Source organism: Athene noctua, chromosome 1 (assembly GCF_965140245.1).
Source record: "Athene noctua chromosome 1, bAthNoc1.hap1.1, whole genome shotgun sequence".
In the NCBI taxonomy this organism is placed as follows: Eukaryota; Metazoa; Chordata; class Aves; order Strigiformes; family Strigidae; genus Athene; species Athene noctua.
The window spans coordinates 61,475,436-61,495,025 of record NC_134037.1 but is presented as its reverse complement, the minus strand read 5'-3'; the positions used below and the strand labels follow the sequence as shown (position 1 = coordinate 61,495,025).

Below are 19,590 nucleotides of genomic sequence, written 5' to 3'. Positions count from 1 at the left end.
GCAGTGCAACTGCATGCACAGCTAGAGAGAAACTCATGTGCTGACAAAATACTCTTCCTACCCCTTGCTTTGAATGCCATGGAGGGTTCGACTTTGAGACTGCTCTCTTCAGAGCTGCTGCTGCAGAGTGGTATCACACGAAGACTGATTTAGAGTCCGCTTTCTGCAGAGGACACAGAAAATTGCTGTCTTAAGAATGAGGTGTTCATAGGCTGAGACTGATACTATGACAGCATGATGCGTTCCCAGGGGAAATGGCAACTGTAGTGCTCTTGAACAAGTCCAGTTGGTCTAATGTTTGGAGTAAGCTCACAGAGCCTCAAAGGTGAGGTTAGCAAATGCTTACTATCATGCACCACCCTCCTTCGTGATATGAAGCAGGTAGTTAATAACCAGGCTCCCAGCTGACTAAAGCACATAAGCACATGATTAACTGCTTGAAGTTAAACATTTGCCCAAGTATTTTACAGATAGAAAAGGTGATAGCAAAAGGAACATTCAACTGAAAAAGAAGAAAAGCAGCGTGTTACCGGAAATGCTCATGACGATTCTTTCAAGTTCCTATACTTCAATATAGTGTTGATTTTGTTCCTCCCTGCACCCTAGCACAGATATGCAGGGCCAAGCTGGAGTCATTCTCCCTGGAGGGGTCTCTATTTCAGTGGAAATTACTTCAGGAGTGTAATTTATTCTGATTGTTAGTAATTGCATACTTTTCTGGCAGCGAAAGTGAGTAGTATTTAAAAGTGAGTAGCAAACAGCAGTGGAAGAAGACCTACAATAAACTCTGCTGTTTACTAGCCATGAGCAAATACAGTTTGCTCCAGATTGTGCATCCTTCTGCTACAGCAGACCCCGGACCTCAGAGCACCCCAGAGCCATGTGCACCTGCTATAAATAGCCACCGAGGGCTGTTTGAGAGTCTTCTGAAGGTACTAAATATTTTTGCAGAACTAGATCTTTCATTTGTCCTTCATGGTATGACACAACATGAAATTCTATTGCTATGATATATTAACTTGGATATTTTGGGCCTGGCTGTCATTTAGAGCAAAACAGGCAGTAAAAGCACTAACTGAGTTGGTATAGAATTTATGTCTACTTCAAGATCTTTCACACTTTCTGCATCATGTAAAATGTGCCAAAGACAGCCATATTCCTCAGTGACATGCTTGTCATGCTCTCAGTTCCCCACGGACTCAGTGGCACCTGTGAGCAGGACCATGGAGCAGCACTGCTGCCCCCTCCCTGCAGGTGCTTTCATCCCAAGCCTTCAGTGAACATGGTTCATCATGAGCTTCTAGCTGTTAAGGTGTCTCCAGAGTGAAAGCAAAATATATATCCAGAGGAAAGAATAAACGTCGTTCCCAATGCACAGGGCAAAGTGCAGGAGGAGATGCAGGAGTGGGTAAAGCCTGTTGGATCATCTCATGTCAGATTCCTATGGGTCCCAGGAGAACTTGTGGGTCTCACTCCTCACTACATGTGGTCCATGAAGTTATGCTGAGCGGTCTGCAGACCCATGTGAAATATTAGCATCTTTTGCATCTGCAGGGAATGGTTTGATGCTAGCAGTGTCTTGTGGTTTGTCAAAAAGTAGGCACTAGCCTTTGGTCCATGTAGTGCAGAATATGAGTTTGATCTTAAGCACTATATTGTGTTAAGAGGTGGCCCATAGCAGCCTAAGAGTGTACTAGAGAACAACAGCAAATTGTTGTACAACAAGGGTGGGATTCTCTACAAACACACAAACTTTCACAGGGCCACTAGCCAGACAACATATATCATTTCCAAGGGATGACAAGAGCTCTTATTGTTTTTTTATGGGCCAGAGCTGGGTTGACTGCATGGCTGTTAAGCCAGACAAGCCAAAGCTGTCAAACCTAGAAGCTCCTGCTGGCCCACTGCTTGACACAGAGGACATCATCCAACAAGAGCTGAATTGTTCGTCAGCTGCTCATCATGAACCTCCTTGTAGTGCCTGAACTCATGTGGAAAGGGCAAATACATCCTCGGAGGATTTCTGTCCTGCTGCTGCTTCCCTGGCACCTGACAGACTGATGGGCACCAGAGCATGCAGCAGTTGAATGAAAGAAAAGGTCACTACGAAAGGAAGCCAAAAGATCAGGCACTGTTCCAGGCACGGCTGCTGATATATAAAATATAATCCAATTGGCGTGCAAACTCTTGTAGCTGCCAAACATATCCCACGAAGAGCTCAGGGTGGTCTCCAGGGCTGGACCACTGCAAGGAAAAAATGCACTAATGGCAGCAAGATGGGGAAGCCTTGCCAAGTCAAGACAAATATCATGTGTATACCAGTTTCCGTGCCTGTGAAGACAGCTCTGTTATGTCTATGAGAAAGGACTTACACATGGGTGTGGTCATGCACATGGTCACATGCACATGCACAGCTCAGGCACAGACAGCCCAAGATGGCTCACAGCAGCATCGCCCTGCGATGCCAACAGCATCAGAGGCTGCTGCTTACTCAGACTGCAGTGTGCCCCGCTGCTGAAGGGCACTTTGCATGTTGCCAGTGCTAATGCCTGTGCCCCACCTGGCAGACAATATCTGAGGAGAGGTCCAGCTGAAAACCAACCCAGAGGGAAAATAAAGACTTGTTTAGTCTGAGGTGCTCCCTAACTCAGTTTGCCATGGATCCCCACTTCTGTTGGCAACAGCGCAAGGGAGGCTTTGAACATGTGCAGCAGGGCCAGTCTTGTCCCTTCTGATGACAGTGTGAAATCAGATCTGTGTAGTTGCACATGAAACCCCAGGCTGGTTCATGCAGGTCAGACTTGGAGGAGCATTCAAGGGTTTGTTTCAAGGAGACTGTTTGTTTATCTGGACCATCCTTTTAGACTAAAATAGAAATAAGCATTAACCATGAAGAATCCCCCTAGGTACTTAAATGATTTTAGGTCACTTGAGAGCCCAGTTGCTGGCTGACCTGGCTTCTCTCCCTTTTTCTCTTCACCCACTCCTTCCCAGATGTGTCCAATCCCCTTGCTGTAATGATTCTGAGATTTGCGGAACCCCACGGTGAACGGTTTGGCATGTTAAATCCTCAGCACATTAAGCCATCAAAAGAAAATGTATTTTTCCCTAGCAGGCCAGAGCACTGACACACCTGTTGCACAGCCTCTGACAACCACCAGAAAGGGGTGGAAAGATGGGGGTAAGAGCAGCAACAGGGGCAGTCTGTGGGTAAACTAGTGTAGGCTCCCCCTTTGGGACAACAGCCCCAGAACACTCACCTTTTAATCTGAAACAGTGCATTTCCTGACCAGTTTTCTGAATGACAAAAGTAGTGAAAGGTGAGTTAAGAGTGTAGCCTTTGATCTTGCTAGTGCTTTGTAGTTTTTGAGTGAAAAAATAGCAATTCAAAAATGCAGTGGATTTGCTTTCTTGGCTTTCTTTCTCTTGGCAGCCAGCAGACAGGAGGTGTTGAAATAAGAGATGTCTTGTCCAGCTGGAGCAGTTGATTGATATTCAGGATCATTTCCACTGGGAGGAATAATCAATTACATGAATCACATGTCCTTCGGTGTGAACATATTTAACCTACAGAGCACAAAGCCTTGATCTCCTGATCACATTTGGGAGGAGTGGGCACTTCCCACACAGCAAACTCTAGCCTGCCACGCCAGCAAGCTCGGTATCCACCAAGTCCAGTTTCTGTTGCCTCCCAGGAAGACCCATGATGCTTTCTCTTTTTTGCTGTCAACACACATTTGTCTTTGTCTCATATGCTCATCCCAGGCTTGTGACTTGACAAACTTCCGCACCGTAACATGCTGTGCAGTCTTCACTGGTCGCTCCTCTTTTCCTGAGGTTTTGCTAATGGCAGCTGGTGGCTGCTCCCATTGAGTCAGGAGAAGTGCACACCACTGGTGAGCTGTCATGTCTCTCGTGTAGTCTTCTTTTAAAACAGGAAAAACTGTCAGGACTTGTGCATTCTAGGTCTTCAAGAGGTTGATTTCCTGATGTCTTTTCTCTGCATAAGAACTCTATAGTGGATGGGGGAACAGCCCTGTACAGCCCTCTGCCCCTCTCAGTTATAGGCCAGTGATTCACTCTAATGCAACAAACCCATTCATGGTCTACATGAGGCTTAGTCCTGCAAGTATCTCATGTCTGCACTGGGCAACATTGAGGTTAGCACTTGTATTTGTATATTTTTTCCTGCTCTTCAGCTTTTATGTTCTGGTTCTCTCTTTCATTTGTTCATGCCTGGTCCACTTATTTTCTCTTTACATTACACTTAGTTTCTTTCTGTTATGTTTTTGTCTACCAGGAAAGCATTGTTTCCCGTTGCTCCTTTCCCTAATTCCACATGCAGCCCTGCGTACCCCTCTCTCTGTAAACCCATTCTTTTGCTTGACCCAGACTGGTCAGCCAGTTTCTGGGAGCTGTTTTGAACTGCAGCAGAGCACTCTGTACAGACTTGAAATGTCAGTACGTGCACAGACTTAAGATTTCTGGTAATGGGCATTCAGAGACCAAAGAACTCTCCTGAAACTCAAGCCAACTTTGAGCCGATAGTTGTTGATTATAAATTACATCAAGAAATAAAATAATATCGGGAATTTAGAAGCACGTACATTTACTTTTCCAATGTTTTCTATTTACTTTCATTTTTTTCTGCTCTCTTCTACAGAAACATAAATCTGCGAATTGATGATCAGTTCTGGCCCTGCAAAGACTGGGAATTAACATTATCGGGTGTGCTGAGTGCATTATCTAGGAGTACTCTGACAGTGTGTGCATACGTATCTACACATGTGACAGGTATGTGACAATGTGGCTTCACCAGAGGTGGCAGGTGTAAACCTTGCATTGTAAGAGAGCAGATTTTCCTTAAAAAAGGTTCAGTTCTTGAACATAGAAATATCCTGAATACAGACATCTGCATTTTCAGTTTTTGTCAGTGTTCATGCTTCCAAAAAAGAAAAGAAATCTCCAAATCTCTAAAGCAAAACTACTGTTATAAAAAATGCATTTTAATTTTTCTGAGTGCTTCAGTGACTGCCCAGTGTCCCACTCTCAAGCCTCACACCAACCTGCTAGACTATCGTTCTTGTACCAAAAGGATGTGAGAATGAAGGTGGTGAGTGGCACTGAAAATGCATACTATGCCTGATCTGAATCCTTGTGTGTGAGAAAATAATGAAAACATTCATCTGCCCTCAGTGTTATGATAATTCCTTAATTATCATTTGTACTGCACTCTGAAATTCTCTGGTGGGAGGCAGGACTCTGTGGTTACCCTTAGCAGTAGTAGCAGGAGTGGTTTCAGCCATGCAAGCAGGACTGGCTTGGTGGCTGAGTGCAACGCCGTGCCCTCTGCTGTCGTGCCAAAAACTCAAAAGTTCAAAGGTATTTTGTGGGTCGTGTTGCTTTGGCCACTTCTCCCCATCTAATATTGAAATCTGATGTGTTTTTTGGAAGAGGCAGCTTCCCCTAATCCAGCAGGGCTGTTTTCATTCTAAACAAACCTCACAGTAGGGCTGGAGCCCGCGCTGCTTTGTGCCTGTTGGCTCCAACAGCGGTTCCCCAGGGCAGCACAGAGGTGGGAAGCAAGTGCCAATGCCTCCAGCCAGCAGCGCTTGCTCCAGCATGGCAGCAGCCCCCCGGCAAGCCGTCCAGATCCCGTGGCCCCATGCAAATCCCATGCTGCATCAGTGGCAGCCCCACTGGAGCATGAGCTAATGTGGGGGGAGAGTGATGGAGTGCTGCTGGAGGGGGACCCCAGCTCTGGTGGCAACCAAAGGAGGCACAAGAGAGGGGTGGGGGTGGTGGATGGAGGCAATGGGGAGTGGGAGGGGGAGCCCTGCGAGAAAAGTCCCCCAGAGGATGAATGGGGATAGAGAGGGATGCTGGAGGGTGACTGAGCAGAGGGACGAAAAGCTGGCGGACAGGGTAAGGACAGGGTGCTAGGAAGGGGAAAAGATGGTGACATGGGAAACCATGAAAAGGAGGACAGAAGAGGGAAAATAAGGAGAGAGGGTGATTTCAGACTCCCATGAGGGAAATCAGATGCTGGGAAATGGAAGGAACCGTCTAGGGGGGCGGAAGGACATGGGGATCAGACCAGCATCGGGGACAGCATGAGGACTGATGGGAAAGCTGTGGGCAAAAGGGCGATGAAGCAGAGAAAAGGTAATGGGGACAAGGCAGAGGGAAGCTAGATGTGGAATAAGAAGAATCGGGAGAATAAAAAAGGAAAGAAAACATGCAAGAGGTTAATGTAATGGAGAGAAATAAAGAATGAAAGAGAACAAACAAGGAAATACCCAGGACTTTTAGAAACTTCAGTTCATTCAGACTTGTTCCAGCCCAGTTTTTGGGGGTGACTCTTGGGATGGGCTCAGGAGCCTGTGTTAAACAAACTCTGCTTTTTGGAAATGTCCTTCCAATAGTAATGAAGCAGGATGCTTGAAAACTGGCATGTTTCCTATAACACAGAGGAGATGTAAGGAAAGAAAATAATAGACTTGTCCGTAAAGACAATAATTACAACCACATGCTCTTATAGCAGAACTATTTTTAAAGGATAATTCTAGTATTTTTATTTATTAACTGTCACTGGGGAGGAAAAGGACCATAGTGTAAGAAGGAATTAACCAACCTGTGTTTGCATCACTGCCTGCTGCTGGCTGGACTAGTGCTTGGAGGCTGTAGGATAACTCCTGTGCCATACACCATGTGGTAGCATGTGGGGAGCCGAGGTGCAGTTTCACCAGTGGTTTTAGCCAGCCTGGTACTGCAGTGCTGCTGGATGGGCTGCGCTCCCGAAGCCGGAGCCGTGTGGAGGAGGAGACCCTTTCCTGGCAGGGAGTGATGTCTCCCGTCTCTGTCTGGGGGACCCCGGATCCCTGTTGGGCACTGGCTGGCTGGGAAGGGGCTGGTTTCCAGCCAGTTCCTGCTGGCTTGGCTCCTTCTGCCTCAAAGGATGAACAAAAGCAAGGGAATTCAGCCCTGAAAGCAGCCAATTCTCTTCGTCATCCAGTACTGCCAAATTCTCGGAGCAGAGATTTTTAATTGCATGCAAGCAGTGCCGTGAGAGCAAGGTGGAGACTGGGGGGCAGTCTTTCTATCAGATGTCTTGATGTCATGAGCTTCACAAGGTACCTACTGTGATAGATAGTAAATTGTTTGTTCACCAAATTTTGTTAAAAATAATGGAAACATATGTTGCCACATGAGCTATGAAAGGCTAATATTGCTACAGTGTGTAAGACTAACCGCAAGCGCTTAGCTGAGAAAACATGATAAAGCAAGATTGTATAGGAGGCATAAGGTCACTCCCTTATCAGAACTTTAACAGCTGAAGAAGCCTGTAGAGACATGCCAGAGAAATACCCTATCAGTTGAAGAGGCCTGTAGAGACATGCCAGAGAACTACGGAGGCTGCGCAAAGCTTCGGGGTGAAAAGTTCAACGAGGAAGAGGAGATATTTCATCCCTGTGCCCACCGCCCAGGGCTCTGCGACCACCGCCCAGAACTATTGAAGTTTACTACGCAGGCGCAAGTGGGAAGAAACCTCATTGTAATACGAAGCGGGGGTAGGCGGGGATAGATCATGAATATATATAGGAGTCTCATTAATATATAACACTTTGTAACATATAAGGAAGGCGAGAAGCTGCAAAAGGGCGCACCGTTGGTGGAGTTGCACTCCCCGGCCGCCCAGCACTGCAATTTGCTTATGCCTTGCTTGCTGTAAGTAGTAAATTTTAATTGGATACTACTTCAATAAATTGTGTGATGTCAATTTATAACACCTACCTGATAGCATGATGCTGCTTTTAATCTTTAGAATGCTTCTCAACCCTGAGCATTTGAATTTCAGCTGTTCAGCTCACAGCTTATCCTGTTCCTGGCACAGGGAAGGAAAGACCACACACGAAAAAGAGATGCACGTGGCATTGCCTGTGGATTTTTGGCTCATTTCTGCAGCCGCTGTCCCTGGAGGCTCTCGGCTGAAGCCCAGAGAACAGAGGCTGGCAGCAGAGGGGCGCAGCCATGCCGGGCAGTGCAGAGGCAGGTGAGCCAGGTAGGATGCAGGAGCCCTGCCATTGTCACTGGCTGGTGCCACACGTGCTCCCACCCTACACCCTGCAACCCGTCCTCTTTGTGCCCCCACCCCGTCACTGGGAGGATGACTAACCTGACACATGTACCAAGGACAGATGGGGAGTATGGCTGATCACAGGGCAGAAAAACCCTTCCCTCTCAGGTACCACTGACTGTATGGAAAGCCACCCCCCAAGCTGTGCCAGTGCCTTTATCCTAGTGCCCGTGGAGATGCACACCCCTAACAAAAGCCACTGTGTTTTAGCACCCCAGAGCAGAGGCTGCTGATGAACAAGTTCAGCAGATGGCACAGGCTGACACCACTCACTGGAGCTCTCCTCCTAAGGAATTTTTCTGCGCTAAAATGTGCTGAAAACTTTAAAAAGCATTAGCAAATATAGTGGTTAAGTACTCTTCTGCATTTCAAATATCTTGTTTACTGCATGTGACATTAGAGAGCCCCATTTTAATTTTGTGTTCAAAGAGATACGTATAGGTGTCAGTGTGCACCAAGGGAACTGTTGTGTGGTAGCCCTCCAAACATGCTAGAGAGGTGGTGAGAAGCCTGCCTGTGATGCTGCATGGGGAGGCATTTGCCAAAGGCAGCGACTTCATTAACGACAACAATAAGGTAAAATTCTGTAAAAATCTGACGTGCCTGAGCAGCAAGCTCTTTTGGAAATCCAGCTGGAAGAAATGGCATTTGTTCCATGAAAACATAATGAGAATCACTTAACATTATAAAAACAAAGCATGCATTTGATGAACTCTACTGAACAAGAAAAAAAATAGTATGAATACCTGGCACTAAGGCTAAAAATTCTCAGCATATTTGACTCCTCAAAATATCTGCTTACAGATGGGAAAACAGCTTTATTTACTTCATAACTGTCAAGGCTATAATGTCTTAAAACAAGCCTCCTGAGACCTTCATTGGGTTTTATAGGTCTTTCCTTACTGATGTAAGTGTTCTTGGAAAATGGTCTGTGCTCTGGCATCTCATTAGAAATAGAATTGTATTGACTGAAACTGACTGTAAATAAACCTGCATACAAGCAGGCTGTTTCTTGCCATGGTCCATATCCTGATACTGCATTCATGTATACACTTGTTAGGGCCTTCTTTTTTTCAGAGATGCTGACACATGCAATTCCTGCTCATGTCAGAAACATTTCTGGATGCACCAACCTTTTAAAAATCAGGTAGTTTTCTGTAGTTTTCTGTTTTGCTGGTTCCACTTCAGCATCTCAACACCATATTGATATGGTGTGGACAATGTGAATCTGGTCCCCGCTTCCCTGCTCTGTGGTTACAAATTGCTACTTCCTACTCTCATTATATTGATTATTTTTAATAGGGTAGTGAATTACCATGGAAACTGCCAGTCCATTTCTTCTCCTTCTGCATCCTGGCATATCCAATTAGCTCAGAAATGTAGTCTGAACTAGCTGTCTCTGACAGCAGTATCTGTGGATAACTGTGTTCATGGACTGATTCTTGTTCATAGAAGGAAAAGCAAGCTAATGAAAGTGAGAAAAAAGGTCTCCTTCTCCTCTGGGAAATGCCTGGTGCCCCAAAAAACAAAGTTGGAAAGGGCTGGGATAGCTTAACTTCTCTTCAGGAAGGGCTACCTGTGAGTTTACATGCTTGTGGCTTTGCCAGAGTGTGCTATAGTGCTGACATTGTTTCTCCACTTTTTTTTTTTTTTTTTTTTTTAATGTTATGTGCCCATATATAGGTGTATGGACATTAGCTATGCTTTTTGTGAACTTTTGCTTATTGGCTGATCCAGGACTACCTGCTAAGGCAGGAATTTCCTGGGAATTACAGGTATTTCTATACATGAGAAAATGACCCTAAAACTATTAGCAGCCTGGGTTTAATAAAAGAAAAATTGTATTTGTATGATGCAAGGCCTGAAACAGAGGACAGCTTCACTGGTCAGGCTAGTTTAATCCCAGGAAAATGTATCTGCTTTCTGGAATAGCTTATAAAATGATAGGAAAGAGGGATGGAATGAACTTTGGGAAGAGTCTTAAATATCAAGGCAAGATCAGCCAGGCTTGAACTGCCTCAGAGAGCTCCCCTTTGCATGCCTTGCTATCCCTAATGTTGGAAGAGGTTTCTCCAAAGGCTAAACAGGACATCTGACATTGCACCTCATTTCAAACCCCTCTTTCTTGTCTTACCTGCTATTGCCATGGAGAAGTGGATTTCCCTTTCTCTTTGCAGCATTTGCTTTTATATCCATCAGGCCTTTGCATCAGAGATCCTACTCCAGGGAAGCCCTGTCCGTTTGCCCTCTGCGGAAGATGGTTACCAGAAGGGTCCCTGCTGTAGAAAGCCTGAACATGGTCCTGCACAAGCTTTAGACAAGACCTTTGTTCAGACTTGTTTACTGCATTTAAACCGTCAGTGCTGTCAGAGCACAATCAGAGCCAGAGGGACATAAAAAACTGCCTCCTCAGGATAGTCTGTGCGCAAGCACACCCCCACCCCCCCCAACACACACCCTGCCATTCCTCTACCAAGGCAACCCACATATTTGCTGTCTTTTGGCCTCTTTGCATAAAAATTGTAAAAAGAATTTCACAGATCAGGGAAATGGGGAGAGAGCGCATAGAACCAGGTAAAGTGGTGGCTTATTATCTCGGATTATCATGAAATGGTGCTCTTCAGTATTTTCACTGTGATAAAAGTATCAGGATATCTGAAACAGATGGGAATAACTTCAAATTTAACTCAGTCCCAGCCAGACCAGCTTGCAACACACATATTGTTTCCTATTGTCAAAATGTGATTGGGTGTCTTATTTTATTTGTGGGAAAGGGCTGAGTGTGCATCTTGAATGGATTAATTTAACTTCTTACATAAACCTACAAAACTGCCCACAAAGCTAATCTATATGAAAATTGTTGTCTTGGTAACAGCTGTTTCCCCTAAATTCTATCATTTTTTAATTCTAAAAATCCATATTTACAATACATCTAAGCTGTGTGGTTGTGTAATTTCGGTTTTCCTTTTAACTACAATAGGTTTTTAGAAACTATTAGGGAGCTAACCTGCAACCACAGTGCCCCAAGGTGGGCAAAGACTTTCACACACACACTCTCCTCCACAAATCAGCATAGTTCTAGCTTTGACCAGCCTTATTGGAATCAATACAGCCATCCTTTTTATTTATTTATTTAGAGGGAGAAACTACTAAACAAAAGCTCAGCTGTTACACCGTCGGTGAAAGCCTTTTCATTGCCCTCTGCCCTGTGTTGCTCTTCTTCATCCCCCTTCTCATCCCCACACCAGGAAAGCCAGACAGGGATGTGGGAAAGAGTGCAGCCCACCAGTGGTAAGGGGCAAGGAGAGGAGCTGGTGTGTTTACACACCTAAGGCTGCAGTTTGGTAATATAAGACTTTTAAAACTAGAAAAGTTAGGGCTCCTAGTACTGGATCAAAACCTCCTCAGCCCCCTGAAACCAATCCGACACTAATAAACCCTGCCAGCTCCCACTTGTTCAAAGAACATTGGTGGGTTCAGATTTATCGGCTGGCTTTATATCACTGTTTTAACTTCACACCACATCAGGCACTGCCTGTTCTCCCACAGCACATGTGAAAGCTTCAGGCTGCCAGAAACCACTGCTATGGGCTTGGGTTAATTAGGCAGGAATGTGATTGTTTGATCTCATTTGTCCTGTTAGGACAGGTAGCTGTACCAATTATGAAACCACAGTCTTGGGAAGAGGCACAGGCAGTTATTGGAGAGTAAGAGCACAAGATAATTAAAAGAGAGACGGAGGGAATAAAAAGGGGGTGGGGAGAATGTGAATCTCCAGGGAATAAGTAAAAACAGAGCAATAATAAACCCCAGATAAAATTCTTCTGGGATAAGTAGCCAAAATAGGCATGGGGCAGGGAAAGGATAAGGCTGGATATTTTGATGAACCCTTCATTCAAAGCACTTCCTAGTCACCACTGACTTAAAAAGAGGCAGCATATAAGATGGGTAAACACTCTTCCTGCCATTTTAGAAGTGAGGAAGTGAAGATGGGTATATATGGGTGGTAGGTTTGTCTGACATCTCACAGGAAACCCCAGGCAGCTCTCCTGAGCCCTAGCAGCATATGGTCCCCTGTCTCCAGCTGGGAGTCCAAGAACCATGGCGAGTGGTCTCTCGCAGGAAGGTGTCCAGCTTGCTGTGGTGCCCAGAGCAGGCACAGTCGAGGGTAAAAAGTTGGAAGAACCAAAGAATCAGCACTTCCCTCTCCCTCATAAGCACAACTTCTGGCAAGTCTTCCCAGTGAGCTTTCAGTATCTGCTAGCAAAGACATACTCTGTGTCAAAGGGAAAACAGCCTCATGGGTAAACAAGCACTGCATTTTTCCAACCATGATAACCTTGTCCAAAATGTGTTCTGGCAGTGGGCTTTTGTCTTCATGTGCTTCTGCTCTTGAGGATCTCCTATGGCGCAATCAGAAACAGCAGTAAAAGCAAGCTCCTCAGTCTCTGATTTAAGTACACCACGCTGTTCTCTTAAAGGACTTGGCCCCACAATTACAGGAGGCTTAAGCACACATGAAAGTACTTTTCATTTTAATACTTCTCTGCCTCAGTACTTTCTGTCTGTATTTTGTAGACAGGGGTCAGAAGCTGAGATCCCAGCACAGCACAGACCAAGGGGAAAAAGAACAGCTGAGCACACCAGTAAAATAAAAATAGACATGGTAGCCATGCCGAGAGAGGCAAGGCTCTGTAACCATGCACCCTGGCTCAGCATTGCCCTCGGATCAGAAAAGGGGCAGCAGGAGGGAGGGACTCTACTCTCCCTATATGGCTTCACCCACATCCTGCTGGGGAAAGATCTTTAACAATGTGGATCTGGCTAAAGAGGAGCTAGAACAGTTGATATTGATGTAGGCAGAGTTCATAAAGCCCTGTTCATTTTTGTTTACTTGAAGTATTATGTAGTGGCAATAGTAAGTGGGTCTCTTTTCTCTTTTAGATGTCTTCAGGGAAATGTGAGGGGTTTCTGATTTTTTTGAATAGGGTGAAGCAAAAAACTGGAAGGTGGATTTTATAGTCTGAAACCCAACATTCTTGAAAATATTCCAGAGCATTTCTGGGCTGGGATGTTCTCGGGAGGGCACCTCTGGATACCAAAAAGTTGTTAATTGCATTCACCTGGAATTTGCCCTTCCTCCTTTAATCTTGTCCTCTTTGGGAAGATTTTCACAGAATTGAACCAGCAATTCTGATAGGAGAGCTAAAGCAATTTCTTTCTGCTTCTTTTATGTAACAGGCAGGACATTCAGCCATTTGATTGCTATTGATTTCCTTGGGAATTAGGCACCTAAGTATTTTGGGGATTTGAACCAAACCTCTGTGAAAATCTCCTTTTTGCACTTACAAAATTTCTGGTTAGTCTATCCACAGCTAAGTGCAATAATCTGCCTTGAATCTTAGTGTTCTCAGCCATACATCCCATACTCCTTTGCTGACTTTACAATGACAAAAACTACCCTTGGTGTTAGAGCTGTAAACTGTACAGCTTGGTAAGAAATGGTGTGTGGGTAGAAGGGCCTTCCTCTGCTCCCATCCAGGTCGTGGGGTGGAGAGACACTCGGTACTGGCAGCTCAGGGAGGATGAAATGGGGATAAGTGAGTTTGTTCATCAGAGGATAAAATTTGCTCAGATGTAAGTTAGGTCAAACAAAAGGCTAAAAAAAGTAATCCCCAAAGCAAACAAAATGCAGCTGGATGCAATTACTAGTGGGAGCTCTGGCCATTCTCTGGCCACTTTGGGTTCTTACACCACAAGTAGTCACTAATCAAGCTTTTTTAGAACTGTAAAAAACCCATCACTTTAGTGCTACCTTGACTGGCTTTAAAGCATGTGCTTTACTGCACTGTTTTGCAGAGTGGATTTTGGGCTACAGTTTGGCTTTGTGTCCTTTTTGAAAGGATATGCTGATCTCTTCGAAGAGCTAACCAGACAGAAGCGAGCTGCCTGCATCATTTCCCCCTCACTCCTTGACAGCTTCATATAAATAATAATACTTACAACTGGCAGCTGACATTTACATTGTCTAAAGAAAATTACCTCAAAGGATAGAGGCCCCCTGATGTGTGAAGTTTGTAAAATGATAGTGAACTTGTGTGTTCTGCAAAGTAAAACATAAAAATAGGTGGTACCCATTGAAGGTGGAATAGCTCAAGTGAAGTTTGACAGTTTTACGACCTATCTGTCCTTCATCACAACCCAGATTGCTCATTTCTGCCTTTAACTGCTGGATTAGTTTCCTCACTAACATTTCTATTGCAGCCAGGAAAACCAGGGCATGCAGAAGCAGGCTCTGAATTTGTTCTGCTGGCTGCTGGTTTTTGCTGTCTGCCTCTAAAATCCAACTTCAACCCTGGGCTTTTCCTGCTCATTCCTTTCCTGCCCTGCTAAAGTCTTCTTTCAAATGCTGATATCATACACTGGGTACTCCCATCAAACCAGACTGCGCTGGCACTGCCAAATCTAAAGCAGTGTTAAGGCAATGTCTGAAGACACTAGCAGGTATCAGAGTACATGATGGCCTGGATTTCTAGATGGTGCTGGCTGCTGCACTTACAATTGTGTTGCTTACATGAAGAAAGACCAGTCTCTTTCTGCACCTGGGATTTTCCTAGCACTTTACATTTCAGCCTTCTTGGGGCCATCATCTCTGTGTGCCCCACTGAGGGACACAGTCACCTCTCAGCAGATGCCCTAGCCTTCTACACACACTGCTGCAAATAGGTATGACCAAGTACTTATCACTTGCAACCAGATATGGTGGTTGGAAAAGAGCTCTCCTGAATGCCAGGGAGTTCCCTGATTCCAACAGGCACAAGCATTTCTGGGTGCACCTACTGGTGATTGCCATTATATATTGTGAAGATACAAGTCACCAAGCCCTAACCACTCAATGTGCTTATACAGTGTGTTTTTACTTCAGGTTTGTAGACTGCTTCTAAAAGGTCTGTGAGAAGGCACTAAGGAAGGCAAGCCTATTGTCACTAGGTTTAAATTCAGTGGCAGGCCAGATGCTTAAAAAAAAAATAAAATTAAGAGTCAGCAAGTCAAAAAAGGTTTCAACACACTCTCCTAGGATATATTATTTTGCATCTGAAACATGGCAAGTTAAAAATCAGTATCAAACTATAAGGTCCATCGTCAGCCCTTAAGTAGGCATAATAAAGACTTCTGTTCTTAAGGGTTAGTGTTGATACTGCAAGTCATGAAGGTAATAGGCATGAAGGACCCTGACAGAAATTTTTAGTAACATACTGAGGATGATATAGTTTATAATCCCTTTCCTTTGATTTTTATCTTTTGTGTTTCTCCATGTCTCTGCTCCTTGATCATCTAAATGGGAAACCTGTTTAGATTCTACAAAATGCATTGGGGATATGCTTTTCACATGTCATTTTCTGTTATTGAATCAATATGTATGAATAAAATCTATAAGAAACAAATTCTTGTGAAAAGCTGTGTGAAGCCTTCTGCCATGCAGCAGGCAGTCCCTCAGCCCGCTCAGTCCACACTGCCTCCCCAAGCCACTTAATAAACCACAGTAAAAAAGACACACTGCCAATAAAAGGATGGCAGATCCATGAGCTAATCCCTCGCTGGGCACAGAGGAACAAAGGGTCTCTGAACATCTGGCCACAATCTTCCATATCTTTGTTTCCAGAGAACAATTTTGGGGCAACAATGCAAAACATGAGCACTAGTGCTGACTGAATATTTTGCTTGGGATTGGCCTTTTGAAAAAGGCCAGTTGCTAACGTTCCTGCTAATGGTTCTAGTTTGTTGCTTCAGTGATTTAAAGGAACTGTTAGATCTTCAAATCTGGCTTTCTGTAAACAAGAGGCCATTACACTTCATCCAGCTATTCCTGTACTGAGTGCAATAAGTCATTTCCAACCCAAAATTAATGTGTTTAGCTAAGGCTTCTGGAAAGAAACTAAAGGTGTGTCATCCCATTCAGCATGTTCTGGATTGCTGGGTTTATATATGTATACACACGTACACACACATATACACAAAGGCAGATTACAGGTATATGTCTGATTTCTCACATGAATTACTTTGGCTTCCATTTTCCAGCCACTGTTCTTGTAAAACCATGTCCATACAATTGGAAATATTTTAAAACTTACGCATTTCCTCATGAAATGTCACTATATAATCACATCATCTTGTTTTTTCATGATTGAACTCTTTAGGTCATTTTGTTTGTTTGTTTCCTAGGATAGTGGCTTTCAGGCTGTTAGTCTGGCTTGTATCTCTTCTTCCTTGAAGCAAAACTCTGCAGGTTTATGTTGAAGCCATTTTCACTGAATAGTTCCAGTTTAACAAATGATCAAGATCATGATGGTTAACAGTCTTAGCCTGATTTTATCTATTTCTTTCATCTTGTCTCAGCCACCAATTTTAGCATCAGTGATCTTACATTTACTTCTTGGTTCACAAGAAAATGGTGACTATTGCTAGCCTAGAGCTGAAGTCTGCAGAAGCTTCCCAGATATGTCCTCCTTCAATGATGATTCCTCAGTAACAACTAGTTTTGAGATATGGGGTCACATGTGACCATAGCGCCAGAGAGTACTCATTTTTAAAACAAGAATGTTGTACATTTTAAAGCTGACTGCATTACACAATTGGACAAAGTTTTAAGTTCATAAGGTCATATCTCTTATTAGAATATACAAAATCATGAAAAGTTGCATATGTTTAATATCTTTATCAATGATCTAGACAAGGAGATCAAGTGCAGTAAGTTTGCAGGCCACACCAAATTGGGCGGGAGTGTTGATCTGCTCGAGGGTAGAAAGGATCTACAGAGGGATCTGGACAGGCTGGATCAGTGGGCCGAGGCCAACTGTATGAGGCTTAACAAGGCTCAGTGCCACGTCCTGCACTTCTGTTACAACAACCCTGCTACAGGCTTGGGGAAGAGTGGCTGGAAAGCTGACCGGAGGAAAAGTACTTGGGGGTGTTGATTGACAGCCGTCTAAATATGAGCCAGCAGTGTGCCCAGGTGGCCAAGGAGGCCAACAGCATCTTGGTATCAGAAATAGTGTGGCCAGCAGGACTAGGGAAGTGATTGTCCCCTTGTACTGGGCACTGGTGAGGTCGCACTTTGAATACCGTGTTCAGTTTTGGGCCCCTCACTACACGAGAGACATTGAGGCACTGGTGCGTGTCCAAAGAAGAGCAGGGAAGATGATGAAGTGTCTAGAACACAATTATTATGAGGAGTGGCTGAGGGAATTGGGGTTGTTTAGCCTGGAGAAAAGGAGGTTGAGGGGAGACCTTATTGCTCTCTACAACTACCTGACAGGAGGTCAAGGTGGGTGTCAGTCTCTTTTCCGAAGTAAAAATCAATAGAACAAGAGGAAATGGCCTCAAGTTGTGCCAGGGGAGGTTTAGATTGTGTGTCAGGAAATGTTTTTTCACCAAAAGGGTTATCAAGCATTGGAGGTATTTAAAAGATGTGTAGATGTGGTGCTTAGGGCCATGGTTTAGTCGTGCACTTGGCAGTGTTAGGTTTGTGGTTGGACTCAATGATCTTAAAGGTCCTTTCCAAACTAAATCATCCTATGATTCTATTATTCTATATGTGCAAGATACTTTTATCAACTGAACTCTTCAGTGAGTGAAATCAGGGCTGTCTTATACTAAACATTTTCCATAAACTATGTGTCTTGTCACTATGCACACGTACTACAGTTAATGTGATATCAGGGTAGACGCCCTGCAATTATTTGAGTCTTCCTTTGTGTTCTGTTTAAACACTTCCAGACTTGGGATTTTCTCAAGCATACTTAGATTTATCAGAAATAATGACAAAAGGCCATTGACCTTTTTAGCTTAATTTTCTAGGCTCCTGAATGAAAGTCACCAAGGCTCTGGCTGTACTGCATATTCAGAGTTCAAAAAATCCTATTTAAATCTTTTTAAGAAAAATACAATATTTTCTGGAATATTTTGTGCATATGCATATGTTGATTGCAAAATTGTGGGAGCTTTTTTAAAAAGACGTGATTGTAGTTTAAAAAAATGTCCTTTTCACCGGTTTAGTTAAACTGAATTCACTTATCGTAACATATTCCAAAGCAGAATTGCTGAATCCAAATCCATGACATCAGATAAATGTATTTGTGAGCAAGTACTGCTTATTACTGCAGCTGGTGGCAAGAATTAGCTTTACAAGAAAGGTGTGGCCTGAGGAAACAAAAAAAATACTCCCACTTTTTAATAACTTTACCACGCCAATCAATGCACTTACTTAACTTACACTACCATTTAATACAGATAGTGAAGTACCTAAATTCAACATTGTAGGTGAGACCATGTAATCCGTTGGTTGCACCATCATTAGAAGATGATAAAACTTGTGAAACATTGCATTCTAATTAGTTATGAGTCTTGTGCTCTTGGGAAGTCATGGCTTCAACTTGTAGCTGGGAAACCTTTGAATAAATGTTGGATAGAAGGAAATCTCAGAAATAGTTCAGGAAATTTCAAGAATATTCCCATGTTCCCTAAAAAATTATTCTGGTTTTATATTTCTTAAAAGAAGAATGTGAAACCAAGATTTAGTTGTAACTTCCCTGGTCTTCTTTCCTGTTGACACAGTTATTTACTCACTATGCGTGAAAACCTGCTAGCAGCCAAACTGCTCTGTGAATTTGATCTTTATTTGCCTGCAGTAGAAGTGGGTTTCTTGGTTAAATTCATCCATGTGCTGGCATTATTACAGCTTGCAAACTGGACACAGAACCCATTCCCCCTGACACTGTTTCTTGCTGTGCTTGTTCTCAAGGAGTGACACGATTGCTTCTGATGGTTGGCTGGCTGGCTCCGACTCCAGCTTAAAAATCCCACTTGAATTCTGATTTTCTTTTTCCTGGGAGATGCTGACATAAATAGGAATGAAGAACTTCAGAAACTATGAAATCATTTCTTTTCCACCCAAACAGACTGTATGGGGACATTTTTCCAACAGTAAAGAGGGTTCTGTCACATTTATTGCCTGGGTGCACAGTTTGCATTTAATTTTCCCTCCTCATCATCACACAAGTTTATTGGGATGTCCATATGGAATAAACAGCAGAACTGGAGATCCAGATCTCTAACATGCCTTCTACCACTGAGGCAACTCATCCTTTTCAAAGGGAACTTAAAGCATCTTTAATCCCTGCACAGAGGCAAGAAAACCAGAAGTCTTTCTTGAATGATAAAGAGGAAGCAGATCTGGACTGGAAGACAGAGAAGCCAAAACCCCATATGATTCATCTGTTCTGGTTAGTGAGATACTTCCTTGGTTAGATAAGTCAATGTTTTATTAGATAGGCACCCTAAGGCTTGTGCCAGAGTTGGTTTTTCTTCTGCATACTTCAGTGTGATGGTTTAGTAATAGACAGTGCTTCTCAGTGAGCCAGGAGACAGCTTTTGAAATAGAGGCTGAGCCTCTG

At 43.8% G+C, this 19,590-nt stretch overlaps 1 protein-coding gene across 1 annotated transcript in view; it reads left to right on the top strand.

Annotated features, from left to right (window-relative positions):
- The first annotated feature begins 8,030 nt into the window (after positions 1-8,030).
- The window catches only part of ECHDC1 (ethylmalonyl-CoA decarboxylase 1), a 67,160-nt gene continuing 55,600 nt past the window's right edge, over positions 8,031-19,590 (top strand). The window contains exon 1 of the mRNA XM_074923849.1: positions 8,031-8,053. Within this exon, the coding sequence (XP_074779950.1) occupies positions 8,032-8,053 (22 nt within the window). The 5' untranslated portion in view covers position 8,031. The remainder of the gene's footprint in view (positions 8,054-19,590) is intronic.